This window comes from Molothrus ater, chromosome 2 (genome assembly GCF_012460135.2).
Source record: "Molothrus ater isolate BHLD 08-10-18 breed brown headed cowbird chromosome 2, BPBGC_Mater_1.1, whole genome shotgun sequence".
Taxonomy (NCBI): domain Eukaryota; kingdom Metazoa; phylum Chordata; class Aves; order Passeriformes; family Icteridae; genus Molothrus; species Molothrus ater.
The window spans coordinates 89,602,625-89,620,722 of record NC_050479.2 but is presented as its reverse complement, the minus strand read 5'-3'; the positions used below and the strand labels follow the sequence as shown (position 1 = coordinate 89,620,722).

The 18,098-nt window shown below is 37.7% G+C and overlaps 1 protein-coding gene across 1 annotated transcript in view; it reads right to left on the bottom strand.

Annotated features, from left to right (window-relative positions):
• The window catches only part of MAN1A2 (mannosidase alpha class 1A member 2), a 134,187-nt gene that overhangs the window by 75,333 nt on the left and 40,756 nt on the right, over positions 1-18,098 (bottom strand). The window contains 1 exon segment of the mRNA XM_036379366.2: positions 14,807-14,903. Within this exon segment, the coding sequence (XP_036235259.1) occupies positions 14,807-14,903 (97 nt within the window).

Below are 18,098 nucleotides of genomic sequence, written 5' to 3'. Positions count from 1 at the left end.
ATTAATTTCAATTAGATTTGGAAAGCCTGAAGTTGGCAGTGTTTGTTAAGAAAATTCAAGTACAGATTCAGACAAGCTACCTTTTTCAAGATTAATTAAAGACAAACCCTTTGACAAATTGTCCACCAGCCATACCTATAACTCTCAGAAAATGAATTCACTGGGGTGCTCAAGTACTGTAAGGTTTAACACCTTCAGCCAAATGACAAATTCCACTGCTTATGCTAAAGTGGAGGTTGCTTTGAGCAGAGCCACAGCACTGCACTTAACTTAGCACCTTCTCAAAAGCATAATGTGACAGTTATCTAATTTATCACTTCAAAAATATGCAAATAAGACCATGACACAAGGACTACCTTCAGTACCAGCTGACAAAGTATTTTTTTTACATAAAGTTGGAATGTGTTATACAGCTTCCACAACACACTCAAAGTAATTTCTGTTCTTTTATTTAAATCACATAGATAAAATTTTCAAATTTGTGTTTGAACAAATAGGGATACGTAAGTCTTGGGAAATCCTGGAAGTTCCTCTTGCAGTAGTTTCAAAAAGTAAAAACTTTCCAACTTAAACACAGTGGTTATCAGATCAGTAAGCTCTCGTATTCTTCAGCTTGCAAGGGATGCAGAAAACACGTTGCATGGAAATGGCCTGGTGTGTCATTGTCCACAACGCTACCTCCTCACACCTACTCCAAAGGACTTCAAACACCATGGTACAATCTTCCACAGTTTTCTGAATCTCAGAACTACATTCACTGTCAACAATATGGGAGAGCAGTATGTTGGGGGCAAGAATATCTACTTGCCAGACGTCAAGAAAGTATCTTCAAAACCACAAATTTCAACAACCTTTTTCACAGAATTCTCTTTGCACAGAGACACAAAAGAAGGGCCATGGAAATTAAAAAGCACATAACGTTGTTATGTGCACATAAATCCAATAGATGAATTCAGAGAGAACAGAACAGAGCTCTCTCCAGAGCTGGTCAAAGGTGTTCAATGTTTCCCCAGAGCATCCCATAATGACTAAAAAAATATGACTTCGCCAAATACAGACAAGAAATTTGCTTTCACTATCACTGTGTTAAAAGTGAGCCCTCAATCCCATATACAGAGATCTCACCTAAACCAGTAGGTCCCCAAAAGGGATTGCCTACAATCCACTTCTACAGATCCTTTGGTGCTGTTTGCAGCCACAGAAACAAGTGCAGCCCAATAAAACTGGCTTGTTCAGCACTTTTTGTCCCTAAGAGTCAATTCAAGGCATAGGCACACTTTGAGATTTTTGTCTGGGCCATACCCTAATACATTGTTCAAGCCCTCATTTCAGCTGCCTTTACACTCCTTTCTTTCACCTTTTATGTTTATCTTTTCTAGAACCATGAATGTCCAACAAAACATTACTGAGAAAAGCCTCTTCTATTCTCATGTACCTCTTCCCTAAGCAGTGATGGGCACCTGTTTCTGAGGCACAAATCAGTGTGGTTATAGTTTCTAAACTCCACGTGAGAGTTCAACTCTTTTATATCCCAATCTCTTAAGGAGAGCATATACATCCCAACCTATAATAAATTATTAGTTTTTCTTTTTTCATATAAGCAGACTATTTCAACCAAACTTGAGTTATTTTTCTTTTTTCTACACATGAGTACTTCTTCCTTGAGGAAGACTCAAAGAACAATCTTTGCATTTTCAAATCCTTTTGGCTGAAAACATTTCCAATAGGTCAAGAGATGACAAGTCAAAATTTTGCAACAGATTGTCTGCTCAGTTTTCTTCCTCTAGTGTGTCACTCAGGCAGCAGGAAGCAAGCTAATTCCTTCCTCATGGGCATTGAGGTGGAAAAGTCCAAAATGCAGAATTCACACTCAGAAGTCTTGTGTCTACAAGAATACAGGTCAGAACTGAACATAATGCAACATTCAGAACAATACACATTTAACACCTTGGCTGCTCCATACTGTAAGACAGGTACAACTTAAAACTCTTTGTGGGCTACATGATGCTTGGTCAGAGGTAAAATTAGCTCTCAGCTTCTTTCTTCAAGGACTATGTGGAAAGGATGTCATTCTTAATTTGTTCTTAAGTAAGACCTTCCACTAAATTCTTCAGTATCTACAGCTTGACCAAAACAAGCAGTGACATTCTTCATCTTAAAATGTACTGCACTTCCAGCAAGGTATAGACTGAAAACTGAAGGAGGAAGAAACAGCAAGTGTTCCAATCACTAGCCTGCACTAGGGTCAGTGTGCTGCTCCAGGTAAAGGAGAAATGGATAGGCAGTGGTGCTTCCCCCTACTGATGCTGATAGAAACCATTCATCTAAAATCACAAAGTGAAATCATTTTCCATTCATAACAGAGAATGCTCCTTTTTTTTCTTTCGCAGCCATGCCAAGATCCATAAATTTTGGATGAGAAAGGACAAGGGGATAACCTTCCTGGAATTAAACTGCAGAAGGTATCATTTGAAGTGCCATAAAGTACCCCTAAATGATGAGATAACAGTTTATAGTATACACTTCTTGCTACCACTTCAAGCAGTCTATTATTGCTCCACATACAGAGGGAGCAGATGTCTCATTGTGGTGAAAAAAGCCTATAAAACAATTAAACTATAATAGAAAATAACACTTCTGCTAGCTGAAGGCACTCCTCCCAGGGTCTGCCTCTGTTCAATACAAAGGCTCAGCTATCATGTCGCAGAAGATAATAACCAATTCCAAAAAGGTTCCGTTTTAAAAACGTCAGATTAGGAAGTTTCCTCTCCATATAATTATAGTTCTAGTTGATTGAGCTCCAAATTTAATGAAGTTTGCCTAATGAATGCAATGCCCATTCTTCTAAATAAAACAGAACATCCATCATGAGCTAATGGAAAGAATTTAGCAGCGAAATAGCTGAACTATTAAGAAAATCATGCACACTCTCATTAAGCAAAAGTACTATTCCAAAGGACTGCAAAATGGTAATTCAAATTTGTAGTTAGATAGACTTCAGTTTCTTGAGATAAGTCAAAGAATTCCTTCACTTGATACCACATAAACTACAGTTTGAAATTTCTAGCAAATAATATTACTAAGTGTAAATATCACGGCCTCTAAAAGAAAAATGGTCTTCTTATCTAAAATTCTTTCAGTATGCCAAAGAACTAGATGAAGAACTGGCTTATTAGTACCATTTGAAAGTCTCACAAGAGACTATCAAAGTACAAGGGAGACAGATCGCTGTCAAGTGTTCCACAACAAAATGAATATGAAGAAAATAAACAGCCCATGTTCATTATACCATAAGAAAAAGTGTAGAGATTTAGAACATCTGATATCAGCTCTATCAGCTCAGGGTTGCTTTGTGTATTTATTATGTGGAAGCAGAAGAGACTATAAGCAGTGAAGTGTTAGAGAAAATATATTAATAGATCAACTATGCATAGATCAATTATGAACAGAAAAGACTAAAGATATGAGACATAGACAAGTTAAATAAGGAACAAGATGACAAAACTCTGCACCAACAAACTGAAGTCATGCACTAAGATGAAAGGCAATCATCAAATAGGTGTTTCACAGAAACTTTGATTATTTAACATCTCACCCAAACCTCCTCATTACTTCAACACGTATACACCACACACAAATCTCATTACCTCTCCTAAAAACAATTCCATAGGAGCTTTCATTGGCCCAAGTGGAGAGTTGAGCATGGATACTGAGTCTGCATGGGAGTGAGTTAATTTTCTTCACAGCAGCTTGTATGGTGCTGTGGGGTTTGGATGTGTGACTAAACCAGTGTTGGAAACACATGAGAATTTTGACTATTGCTGAGCAGTGCTTGCACAGCATCAAGGCTTTCTCTTTCCTGCCCCCCTGCATCCCCACAGTGAATAAGCCAGGGGAAGGCATAAGGTTGGAGAGACAATTTCCTTCTTAGCCTTTCTCCCTCTGCCTGTGCTCCAACACCTCTGTACCACAAGTGTGTGAGTGTCTTACAGCACACTTGGCATTCACCCAGAGACTTGCTAGAGGAGTAACAAACCTGAAGGAAATCCAGCCTACACAAATGGATCTCTCATTACCAAAATGTACGCTGCTGCTACAAAGTCAAGGAAACCTGCCTAAGTGGAAAACTACTGAGGCCACTCTGCTTCCAAAGAAATCATATAAATACAAAGAAGTCATATAAATAGGCCTAAATAGATACATGTAACCATTCCTACTCTTCTACCTCAAGCAGTAACTGAGAAGGAAGCATTTTATTTTTCCTCAAGAAAGACAGCAGATGACACGCCCAAAAGCAGGATGCTCATCAGTCCATTTACAATCAAGGTAGGGTTTTCATATTTCCTAAATCAGTGACAAAATCACACAGGAATAAATAACAGTAATAAAGACTCTTATTCTCCCTGGCAAGGACGGCCTGCAGACATCAGCAGCAGCTACATTTTGAAGAAAGCTAAGGGAAATTGCAAGACTGAGGAAGAACAAGAAGTTAGATACACTAAAAGCATTTGGGCAATTACTGAAGACAATTGTCTCTACACCACACAAAGAGCAAGTATCTCTGTGTTAAGACATCCCTGCAATCAAAATAAATTATTTTATACTCTAGAAAGCAGACTTATCTTCCTAAGCAATAAAAAGCTGGAATCCATAGTTAGTTATGTGCAAAGACTAGAGATCTAGATGAAAGAAAATAGCTTTCATTCTCAAAACAGCTTCCCATTGCCAATGGGATGGTCATATTGACTGACAGAACCATAAGAGACAAACAGAAATAGTGCTAGAAATACTATTGGTCTCAGCCTGTCTCATATCTGATTTTTTTTTTTTTTGCAGGGCCCTGGATGGACATCACTTAGTGGAAGCTGAACCTACTCCTACTGGTACAGAACATGCTTGGTTGGTGGTGAAGCTACTTAGGGATGGAGGCAGGATCAGCTTGCAAAAGGAAAGTAAGAGGACCAAAGCCCCAGGGGATAATTTACCGTAATTTCTAAGATAAATCTCCACTAAAGCAGGCGACCTCAGCTTCAGACTGATCCAGCACCACTGACAGAGCAACCCAGCCATTGGGGTGTAGACAAGCATAAAGCAGATCCTCCCTTTTCCACCACAGTGGTTCCAGAAACAAAAGAGGAGATGTAAAGCCTCCCCAAGGAGAAATATATACTTTCTCAACACTCTGAAGTGTTGCACTCTGAAGGTAAAAGTTTAGTTATTTTTCACATAGGCAGTTATTTTAATTCCCAGCAACTGAGTGAAAATACTTCCTTGATAAACTCAGCCTGACATTCAAAACAGAGTTATTGCAATCCTAAGGAAAATAAATATTCTTGTTATTGCTATTTCTGTCTGCCCAGATTCATAATGGCTCAAAAATACATACTGGGCAAGACTGCACTATATATTAGAAAATACACCAATTTCTAGTCCAAAAGATTTAAATAATTCAAGTTTTTAGATTGTAGCAACAGAATTTCTTGATGTGACCGACAATTACAGACATAGTATGAAAATATGTAACATGAAAATTAAAAGCAAACAATTATCAACAATTTTCTGTATCTCTAATGAGAGTCTGGCAATAAAGCTGCCACTACTGAAGCCTACCACTTGCAAAATATCTTAATGACTCACGAGGAACAAGATAATGTTTAAGAAAATTAATTAAACTTTTGAACAAGAGAGTTTAATTTCACTGAGAAAACAAGTGCTTCAAAATTAGTCAATGAAACTATACATTTCATACAAAACTGCAGTGTATGATTTCAGCTCAGTCATAAAATGCAATGAATAAGCCTGTAAGTATCCATGAAGAAACCAATTGCCTTTAACATTTTAGACTAATTAAAAAAGCAGAACAAAAAAATAAGCATGTTGATTGCTTAGTTCTGTTAAATTGCTGATAATAGACAACATGAAAAGGAGGTCTTAATGTTTTGTACCAGACAATAGAGTACTTTAGCATATAAATAACATCAAATGATCAATTTTAATGCTTTCCTTAATTTCGTAACTGAGGAAGTCATGGGAGTAGAACACTGAATTGTATGCTAGACTTTGAACCTATTAAAAACTGGACCTGCTAGTATTTGTTAATAATCAACAAACTGCTGCCTGAATACCTGTGCTCTTAAGACCCAAATTTTAAAACTTTGTCTAAAAATCTACACTGCAATAAACCTTCCTCTTGACTGCTCTTCACTTGATTGCTTTACTTTGCTCCATAAATCTTACATGGCCCTTCAAATTAATTCAAAATTCATGCAAGCAAGAGCTGAATGCAGTCCCTCTAGTACAAAGACTGAATATCCTCAGACCATTTCAATTTTCTACATTTCTATCCAATTTCCTCCATATTTTTTGTTCTCTTATTTTTAAAGCACAAAGACCAAACTCTATTACTGTACACAGGAGGAGGACTGTGTGGAGACCATAATAAAGATTAATGTTGGAACTATGATATGAGTTAGTGGAAGGTTAAGACTTGGTGATAAAGCCACAATGTCAGGAGAGAAAGGTTAGGATGAATTTCAGACTAGGAAAGGAAAGAGGGAGAGAAGATGGCATTGAGTACAAAGGAGGCCATGGAAGCACATCAGAAAGAAAGCAAGAATAACGTGTGAAAAGTGAACGGTGACAGCAAATCTGCTGTATACACAAAGCAGTCAATCAAAACTAATCAAAAATATAGATCTGAAGTAAGCCCATTTTAAGAAAACAGGAAGTGGAAGACTGAAGGGAAAAGTATCTGTGAATGATGGCTTGGAAGTATGAAGAGCCTAAACACTGGCAGCAATCAGTTAAACACCATGGCAAGCAAAGCAAGACTAATATTTGAGAGTAAATAAGAGAACAAGATGTTATCTGGACTTGAGTATAGCTGTGTGACTTTATATAAAGCAAGCTAAATACAGGTCTTCCAAGACAAGATACAATCTCTCACAGATAATTATAAGCTAAATTACTTTGTCAGCTAGGCAGTAGGAAAAGGCGTATCAAAAAAAAAAAAAAAAGCCACCTAAGAGCCATCATGGCACACAAGTTTTTCTATCTTTATATCTGGGCCACTGCCACACACTTTGGTCCAAACCACGTCCTAAATTTTCTTTGGGACAGCATAAGAGGAGCAGATTTTCAGTGGGATAGCCATAGAACTTCACCAGATGGGTGCAAAACTTGATTGAACAGTAGCAGTGTATCAGGCACAAGCACAGCCCTCCACTCACGTGGTTGAGCTGTTCCTGAATTCCAGCTGCCTGGTACATCTGCTGGCTTCAGATGCCAGCAAAGCACACCCACACCTGACTCCCTCACCGTACACATGCCCATGGAGTTGTCCTCAGTAGATTTAGTTCTAGAGCTCAGAATGCTAATTCTTACTCAGCTGTCATGCCTGTTCATATTTTAACACTGTCCAAAACAAGGCTGCATGGCCTTATCTTCATTTCCTTATTATACCTTCTGCTCTCAATTCCAAAAGGTAGGAAAAAAGTTTAAATTCATGAATAGCATTCCCACAACCTAAATAATTCACAATTCAAAATAAACTGACAGTTAAGTCCAAAGATTTCCAACAAGAAACAATTTTTTTCCTCAGAGCAAACCATCTGGTTTATAAGAGAAGAACAGAAGAGAATGCTATTGGGAAAAATCAAAATTCTGACCCTCAGCCCTGAACTCTAGCATGATTAATTTTTTCATTGCCATTTCATGCAGATGTTTACCTCACTATCCTACAAGGCAGGTTACAGAAATTAGGTTTGTTTATCTAATTTCACTTTGCATTTCTGCATCTTTTGTTCGTTTTGTGGGATTTTCTGGTTAAAGCAGAATTTTCAATCTTCTGAATAGGATTTAACATAATTGCTTCAGACACTTAAAAAAGTCACTGAGTACAACTGCCCTAATTATACTGTACATAAACTAACACAAACTGTGTGAGAAGAATTCAGTAGGAACATTGTATTATTAAAAAGAACAAGACAACAGCTGCTTGTGGTGAATTTTCCTGTTTTCCTGATATGCATAGGCACACTTGACAGTTTGATGAAATATCAGTGACATTCAAAAAACATTCTTACTAAGCAGTTGTTTTTATCTACAGCACCAGTACTGTAAAACACTTAAGAGGGAACACACAGACAGATTGTATCCTGTCTGCACAAATTTGCAAGTTTCAGAGAACAACTATATTCTGAATAAGCACGATGCACATTGCAGTGAAGCAAAACAGTGTTAACAAATCATTATTTGCCCAATTGGCAGCACCAATCAGAAAACAGTTCTAAATGAGATAAACGAAGGAAAAGTCAGAAATTTTGTAGAGGGAAGTGTTGTCTTAGCATCAATGTTAAAGTCTTTTTAAGAAGTGAACTTGCATATTGACAGAGAACATACACAAAAGGGATGTGAGACCACCCCTTAACAAAATCTCTGAGAAAACTGACCTGCCACGCAGTAAAAGAAAATTGTTCTTGTGCAGATAAATAATGGTTTAAAAGATAGGAAATGGGATAAGTGTAAACAGCCATCAGCGTGACGTAAAATCACCAGTGGGATCCTACTGAAATGATTAGGTTGGACAAAAGCTTAAATATGAAATAACTAAAAATATTTATAACATTAGATTTATAACATAAATCATTGGGTACAGTGGATGAGGATTTCCAAAAGGAATGCTATTGCAGAAATGCTACCCTGTACTGTGTTTGTAGACTCAACAAGGAGCCTAAAAGACAGAGAATACAATTATTAGGAGAGGAACAGCAGACAAAACAGAAAACAGAGCAAATTTTTAGTCTTCGTCTCAAAGACCAAAAAAGACCCCAAAACCACCACCTTGAAAATATGCAAAGAAAGAAAACAACAACATATTAGGTATGAAAAATATAAGTAAGATAAATGAGTTTACAGGCTAAGACCCTCCATGCAGAACAGGGGCACTACTGAGGGCATAGGCGGTTCTACAAACCCATGAACGGCAAGCAAGAGATGAATAATGGATTTATTTCTTTTTTCCAACACCAAAACCAGTAATCCAGGACAGCGAGCAGCCTTCAAAACTAAAAAGTTTTCTACACAATATCAAATCAAACTATGGAACCACTCATAATGGGTTATGTTGCTCTTAAGGTTGGCCAGACTCCAAAGCAGTTTGGACAAAATCAAGGAAAAATAAACTAGAAGTGATGAAATAAAACTTGCTCCCTCTGACCACAGAAGCACTAGCACCATACAAACTTCTGTAAGGCTGTGGAGTACTCTGAGACAAGCTCACTATGAGCTTTTCCTGCTCTTACATGTCTTCCCTAGGTACCTGCTGTGAGCAATTTTTGAACACTGAGTAACAATCATGTTTGATCTGTCATCTGACCTGAAGGAACTTTTCTTCTGATATTAGAACATTGTTCTAGTTTCAAATAAAGCCAGCAGCTCAAGAGTTATGCTCTTTCTCAAAATTTTATCTTTTCAAAGTTCGTCTTACTAGTCAAAAAAAACCACATTCAATGTACTTATAAAATTCAACATTATCTTGCTGTAATCACTCATTATGGAGTTTGCAGAGGACACAGATGCACAGGCCTGTCTTAAGGCCATTTCCATTTATTTTAAAATTGACTTGAACCTGAAATACAGAGATTAGGCTGAAATTTGCATTGTGAAATTACCTCTCTTCCCTAGTTAGCAAGAATGGATTTTCTTTCCCCTTCCATTTGCCACAGAAAAAAAGCAATAATGACTAAATTACTTGTGCATGTACAGTTAAAAGATAAGAACTACTGCTCACTAAGGAGGCTTTTGTTTATCAAGATAACATATAGTCAAGAACATTTTTGTTTACATATACACCTCATAGTCTCTTTTTGTGCTCATTTATCCTCTACATGGATTCAGAGGCTGAACACATGCACAGAAAAAGGATGTTGAGCAGAAGCTGTGATTTCCATCTGTCTTTTTATTAGGATTTTACAGTGAGAAGACACAAGAAGTTTTCCACCATATTTTTAAAAGGTCGTTCCACAGTATTTAAAGTGTATAATCTATTTTCTTTCCAGGAAAAGTGTTAGTCTCCATACTGTTTATAAACAGGTATTTTGCCAGCTAAAAACTAAACAAACGAACAAACCAGAAAATACGAAAGGCTTACTAAATCAGACACCCTTGACAATTAATGTGAACTTCAAAAGTAAATTACAACTAGTCAGGTGACAGCAGATGATAATGTCAGAGCAGCTCAGGCAGCCCACTAACTGCCACAAGGACAGATAACAAAAATGTCTTATAAACTAAAGAATATTTCCAAGGGTAAATAATAATAAAAACTCTGTTACAGCGTTTTCTTTTAGTGCTTAGAAGAAATATTCACCCCTCACTTGAGGAACCACAAAGTGGACAGAGAAATCCCATTGCTCTCCCAAGCTATACTGTACTTGTCAAAGGTATTGGAAAAGCAGGCTCCTGTGCCTGACTCAGCTCCTTCTTGCAACAGCCTCCCATCCTTGCAGTGTGACAGATGCATTTTCTTTGGGATGTTTTGCTGCTCTTGCTCCCCGGCACAGGGAGAAATGCACTGTCAGATCTCCATTGCTTAGCAACACGAGGAGCTTCCTATGCTGCTGCGGCACCGGGTAGTCACCTCAGCAACTTTCCCCCATGTCACCAGCGTGCATCAGTGGCACTGGTAGCAAAAGGCTGAGGCTGGACATGCTCAATGATGTGGTACAAACCAAGTAGTCCACTGGTATATCAAGGAATATTCAACACATGAGCTGCCCCACCTAAATCCTTGAGTTATTCCCTTGAACATATCTCACTCACCAATGACACTTAAAATGCCAGACAAAAAATTCTTCATAAAAGAGAGGACAGATTTATTTGGTCAAGTTTTAAGGAAGAGATAAGGCACTGCATTGCAGCCTTGGGGCTCTACCAGGTACCACAAATGCAATCACAATGTGACTTCACTGACAATTCTCTCTTCCCCCTTAGAAGACAGGATCCCAAGAGAGAGCTGGCAGGCAGCTCGGGTAATGACTGCGTGAGGTGAGAGAACAGGAGAGGCATGAAAGCACTATCAATGCATGAGACAGCTCTAGTGTGACAAAATACAAAATAATGACTTTATTAAATCTTTGTGCATGAGAAGAGGCACGTGTATATGCAATCATCCACAAATTCTAAACTTTTAAAACCTTTTATCACTATTAAAATCTTTCCACACCCTTCAAAACATATCTAGACATATAACTGTCTATGGATTATGTGCATTACCAGATCATCTTCATCTAAAGCAGCTCATCTCTAGACAGAATACATCCAAATATAAGGTTTAGAAGTGCACTGCTAGTAATATGGGAAGTTTTCAATTTTGCAAGAATTCTATCAGTACTTTGCCATGTACTTATTACTTGACAAATTGCACATCTTCACTTTATTTTTAGGTAATTAAAATTAGCAAAACAAACCAAAAAACAACCCCAAAACAACAAAATAAAACACACCAGAAATGTCAGAACTCTCATTTCAGAAAGCATCAGGTTAGATGACAGTCCACAATTTTAGTTTTGGTGAGGACAGTGCTCCAAATTGCCCAAGAATTGTCTATTTTCTTTATATTGTTCCTTATAGTAGTTCAGGTTCTCAAATAAACATATTTCAGAAAAACACAGGTTGAAGACTGATACAAACTAACTAGTACAAACTACTCAATTTAACTCACAATAAAGCATCCTTACAGCTTATGCAACGGTAATTAGTTCATATTATACTGGATACAAACACATACAGTTTAAAACTCTGAAGCATATCAGGACTAAATAATTTTGATTGTGTTTTCAGGAGATGTTCACCTACGGATCATCAGAGACAAATCATCTTCAAACAGCCTGTTCCAGGTGGTTACTCTCATCCTCAAAAGCAAATCCAATCAGATTTCATTACAGGGAGAGAATCCAACAATGCCATCAACTACTCTGGTTCATGCTAAACTCAGAAACCCTCCTGAAGCAAGCTCAGTGTTTGCTGTGCTTGCTCATTATCCTACATGCATCATTTTCCATCAGCCTCTTTACCCTTTGTGTTCTAATGAGAACTTGACCAACAAACCCCCTCTGCAACAAGACCCTGCAGCTGCCATCAAATTTTTTCACCAATTTAAGCAGTCCAACAAAAAAGGCCAACTTTTTTTTCTTAGCTTTTTCTCTGCTACAACGTTCAGCAGAGCTGCAAATAAAAATTTAAACTGGAAAGAAAATTTACACCTCTCTGCTGCACCTTTTCCTTGACTTTTATATTTCATTTTACAGGGTAGGAATAAATGCCAGCCTTTTCAAAAGCAGTTATCACCCCGTTTCACCAAGAGAGAACCTATTAAGGTTTGTTTCATATATCATCTAAACGTAAATATCTTTAAAAGTTCACCCACTCCCAGTCATACTTTCTCAAAGCAGTATACCATACTACTAATGCTGTGACCCAGCTGTGGAAGAGGTGCTACTCAAGATACTGCCCAACTACACAGTGTGAAAGACAGTATTTTTAGCAGACTCTCTTTACAATTTACAGTCAGACATCTCAAAAAGACTGGCAAGAGTTTCTTGCTGCAGGCCAACTAGAGCAACCTACCATGTTTTGTCATAAAAGTCAAACTAATAATTGAGGAAGCCCATAAACACCCTTGCTGGCATGCTTCAGCAAGGCATAGAGCATCTTGCTTTAAAGTTTATCCTTCCTTATATTTTTAATTACTCAAAACTAAGATTTATAAAAGCAGAGAAGGCCACCTCCTCTGCCCTTCTCTGACCCCAGACTGAAACCTGCTAGACCTTGAAATGTTAGAAACACTTGTGTTCTCCTTGGCATAGATATAGATATACACTGCTTTAGACAAAAGTGGAGTCCAACAGGGAAGACTAATGACTTATTTGTCTTCCAAATTGAATTGTGCTTAACCTCACTTGGGAGTTATCAGCAAACCTGATTTCCCAAAGATTCATGCAAAGGGCTGCCTTTCATTCAACCAGCGATACCATCTCCTTGCAGGATCTCTCAGACGTGCTAGGAATTGAAATGGAAGCACAGTAGATTGCAGTAATGGCTGAAAATAGTTTGGATCAAATCATCTTTGAGATGAATAATAAAAACAGATTTTGCTGAGCATCTTTTTATTAGAACTAGCATGAGGTTTCAAAAAAAATTAAGCAACCCTTCTATAAAGGCAAATACTGCTGGGAATCGTGTCAATAGGGGTAATAGAGATTGGTAAAGAGCTTGGAATAACAATACAGCCTAAGACAGTCCTTGACAAAGACCAATTTCCACACACACATCTCCCCCATCAACCATCCACCAAATGAACAATAGCTGATTCTATTTTAGACTTGATATATGCTGAAGATTATGTGTTTCAGAAAAGTTTTTCATATGAAATAGCCTTGAATAGAGCAATCATGACATGATTTGGCTAAAAACTAAATGGCACAAAATAGCATCTGGATTTTAAAAGGACAAACATGTAGGGCATTGGCTGCTAGAGTTAGCTGGAACAAGAGGAGCAGAAACTTCAGCATGGACACGGCCTGCAATTTCTTTCAGAAAGCAATGCCAAAATTTTAAAAATAAGCTCTCCAAAGAATAATCATTCCAAGAAAAAAAAAGCAGAAATCCTCCAGACTCATTAGCAGACATGTTAGAAGTAAGCAGAGGAGGAATGGAAAAAAAAGACTACAGTGAAATTCCAATTCGCAACCGCTTCAAAATATCATGTCAGTCACATTAAAAACAAACATCATAAAAATGTCTTTCTGCCACATGAAGGAAAAAAAATTACTTCATAGAGTCTGGGTTACAAACCAAGGCTAATCTAGAATTACACATGGCAAATTAAGCAACAGATTTGCAAGTAGCAAAGACTACATGATCATAGAGGTGAACACTAAAGATTTTTCCCTGTCAAATCCAGTTTCATCAGCTGTAAAAAAATAAAGGAAAAACATCAATTAATCATAACATAAAACTAAACCACAGTAAGTGCAGAAGAGATTTTCTTAGTGAAACTTATGGCAGTGCCTATGCACAAGATAACAAAGTATCTAAGAGTACCACACGATGCTGTCCTGGTACCTAAGAAACGCCCTTCTGTCATGGAAGCAGCCTTTTGCTCCAGCGTTGCACTCAGCTCACTCTTTCCCTTGCACTGCGCTAAGCACCACTGGTGAGGCACTGGCACAAGCTGCTCAGACAAGCTGTGGGTGCCCCATCCCTGGCAATGCTCAGAACCAGGCTGGATGGGGCTCTGAGCAACCTGGTCTCATGGAAGGTCCAGCCCATGGCAGGGGGGTTGGACTAGATAATCTTTAAAAGGTTCCCTCCAACTCAAACTGTTCCATGCTTCTCATGGAACTAAACACAAAGATCTAGACAATATGAGGTGGGTTTAAAAAAAAAAAACAAAAAACAACCCAACACATTTATATTCATTGCATCTCAAAATATAACCAAAAAATAACCATCATTGCATCAGGACTTTCATTTATATATATACACATGCACACAAAGCATCAGTGCACATAGACACAGCTTAGCCTCTGCAACAGTAAGAACATACTACCCAAAAAGATAGGTCAATAAAGTAATTCAATGAAATACCACTGAAATAATACATTTCTGTCACTCATACTTTGAAAGATTCTTTATTAAAACAGAGTTTGCTGGAAAGTTTGGGTAGACTTCCAAAGAAGATACATGGACAGAAATATTAAAAAAAAAAAAAAAAATTACAAACAAACCAGAAAATATAGCCTACCAAATATGTTGGTGGAATGTCCTTTCCGGGCAATTGGTTTGAGCTCATTATGTCCCCATCCATATTGCCTATAATTGTCCCAGGCATGCTTCATCATCTAAGAAACAGGAAAAAAATAGGATTTGATTACATTATAAAACTACTCTCTATGAATGCAATATTATTTGAAACTTCATCTTCACAAGCATCCCAGCACACTGACTAATACTTTGTCACTGTTTCTATCTGTTACAGAAATCAGATTTTACAGCATGAATAAATTCAGAAAAAATTTCAGGCCTATTTGACTAGAGCTACAGATCCTAATGCTCTGCATTAGGTCGTTTTCTTGTTCTTTCTTTTCCTTCAAGATATGCACAGACATTTAAGAATGTAAGCATAAGGAATGCATTTAAGTGTAAAGAATTGCTGTAAAACACTGGCAAATGTCTTAAGATGCTAACTAAAAGAAAAATATATCTACTGATACCTGAAGCATAAAAAGGATTCATTTACACTGGTACATCCAAGTAGGAATCAACAATTTTGCAAAAGGCATAACAGATTTCTCATTAGCAACACCTACTTGACAAAGATGTACCGTCATATAGCCTCTACCAAAAGAAATGCCAAAAGCTTTGCTTTTTAGAAAGCATAATGAACAAAGCAGTATAATGTTATTAATATTTACTACACAAAGCATTTAGCTTTTTAACAGATATTTCCACTACCTAGTAAGAAAATTGCATCTAAAAACCCAAAAGGTCTTGCTGACTAGTTGTGCACATGAGCCACTAAGCAATGTTTTTATGAATTTGCTAAAACTCTTCAAACTCCTTACTTGTTGGAAATTCAGCAGCCACCAAATTGCAAAGTGAATGCAGTTTTAAATAAATAAATATTATTAGTACATAAACAGATAAAAGCAAGTAATAGGAAGAAATTAGATATCAAAAGACATTGACTGCCCCAGACACAAGAACAGTAAGAAGAAACCTTTAGAATAGCCATGTGTCTGTAACCACAACATGTACATATTTTATTTTATATTTCATTTTAAAAAAGTGGCATTAAAATAGTGTTAATATAAACAAAACCCAAGAAAATGTATAGGACTTAAAATCATGATTTTCACAAGTCAGATAAATGCTTTCTAAGAGGAAAAACTATGTGAATGTAACTAACAGAACAATACTAACCATTTAAGAAACTGAGGCAAGGCAATCTGTTTTCACTATGATTTACATGACTAATTTTCTTATTTTAATCAGACAGCCACCATACTCACAGAAAATGAGAAGGAACAAGCAGATGCTGGCTAAAAAATGAGGTGCAGCCAGCTGCCTTACCAGCACTACCTCACATCTCTCCTCTTACTACCTCTCATATTGATCCTCCCACCAAATTCAAAATTTAGTGGAAGTCAGCATCTTTCAAACTGCATCTAAACTGCCTGCTGAGACACGGAAAACAAAGTTTCTGTTCCCCCTACAAGCATCAAGAGACCCCTATCCAAACTACAAAGCCATAATTCCTTTAAATGTAAGCTGCCTCCAAATTTCCCATGGCCCTGTTAAGTCATGCCTAGACAATAAATTTGAACCCTCCACAGGCCCAAGAAGCTGGGGAGCACTTCTGTGTTAAACTGGCATCAACCTAAGCACAGCTGCCCCTCTCAAGATGCCAAAGTCCCACTCCTTTTGTCATTCAAAGTCTGCTCACATGTTGCTTTTAGTATTTGCACTGATTTTGACACCTGATTAAGCCATAATACTCTAGAACTTCTTTTAGCACCATGAACTAGCAGTGTAAGAAAAAGAGGATGCAAATACATTAAAAGAGGAGAGAAAAGCCATTTCCTTAGCAGTCACAAACTCCTTAGTGTGTACACAGGACTTACCAAACTGGCCAATTCATGGCTACTGAAACATCAAGATGAATCAGGTAAAGGGACCCTCTCTTGACAGGTAAGAAAACTGCAGCGTGACAAATCCAACAAAAACCTGGTGACAGGCAGTAAGCACAGAAGTTCCTCTGAGAGTTCTCGCTAATGTTATCTAGAACAAACCTACAACTTTCCATATAAAATTGTTCATTAATTTACTATCATAAAATCGAGACTCACAGCATCATTCATATGGGAAGGAACCTCAGGATGCCTCTCCTGCTCAGCCTCCTGCTCAAAGCATGATCACTTATGGGATCACTCTGGGCTACTTAAGGCTTTATCTAGTCAGGGTAGACTTAAGGACTGGGGACAGCCAAGGCTTCTGTGAAGGGTCCTGCTGTAACCTGCATCCTACCAGTCCTAAAAACTCCACTTGGAAAAACAGACAAAGGTTTAGAAAGAACCAGAGGATTAAACTAAAGACTGACCAGTGCACTCTGTGTTTGAAAGCAGAGAGATAACTAAACAACATGTGACCACGACGAGGCAGATCCAACCAACTGGCTTACACATAAGGGAAACTGGGTTTCTGAGATCTTTGGATGTCCCAAATAAATATTTCATGAAGAAGAATCGAATAGCCATTAACATTCTGATAGCAAATACCAGAACAGACCAAAACTAGCTAAGTCCAGGAGAAGAACAACTTGTTTCCTCACAGCAGAATGTTAATTGTGGAATATTTCACTGTCCTAATTCGCTGTACTTCTGGGGGGAAAGTACATAATTTATTACAGAATATTTCATTCTGAAGGAACCCAAAAAATGCATGCAAATTACAAAGGGATAAAACAGAATATATACAACACAACATGTTTCTATATATATAATTTATCCTAAGAAAATTTTATTAAGAGAGAAACTGAAAAGGAGTACATATCAATGGATGCATGAATTAAAGCAGAAGTAACTTAAGAATACACTAGTGAGACCTGAAAGTCTCTTCAACACAAGAGACTAAGACACAGTTGACTGCATCAACTAAGACTGAGATAAGAAATCATATTTTGAGGAGACTAAGCTACTTTGGTAACCACAAACATGCCTGTCCTGCCTCTCTGCCTGCCCCAAAACCTAAGAATATGGTGTTTTAAGTCCTCAAGAATCATTTATGACACTAAGCAGCCAACTGATTGTTTCCAGATGAATGCTGACCGTTACTCCAGCATTCAACTCGCTGCTTTCCTCCACCACAAAGCAAGCAGACTCCATGATATCATGTTAGCAGAGAGCTGCACATTACACACAAGTGAGAAGCCCCAGAGCTCTTGCATACAGTATTAAGTTTTGTAAGGATGATATGCCAAGAGATCTTGTAACAACATGGAGGTTTCTGTTCCTGCCAGAACAGGTAGCATGTTATAT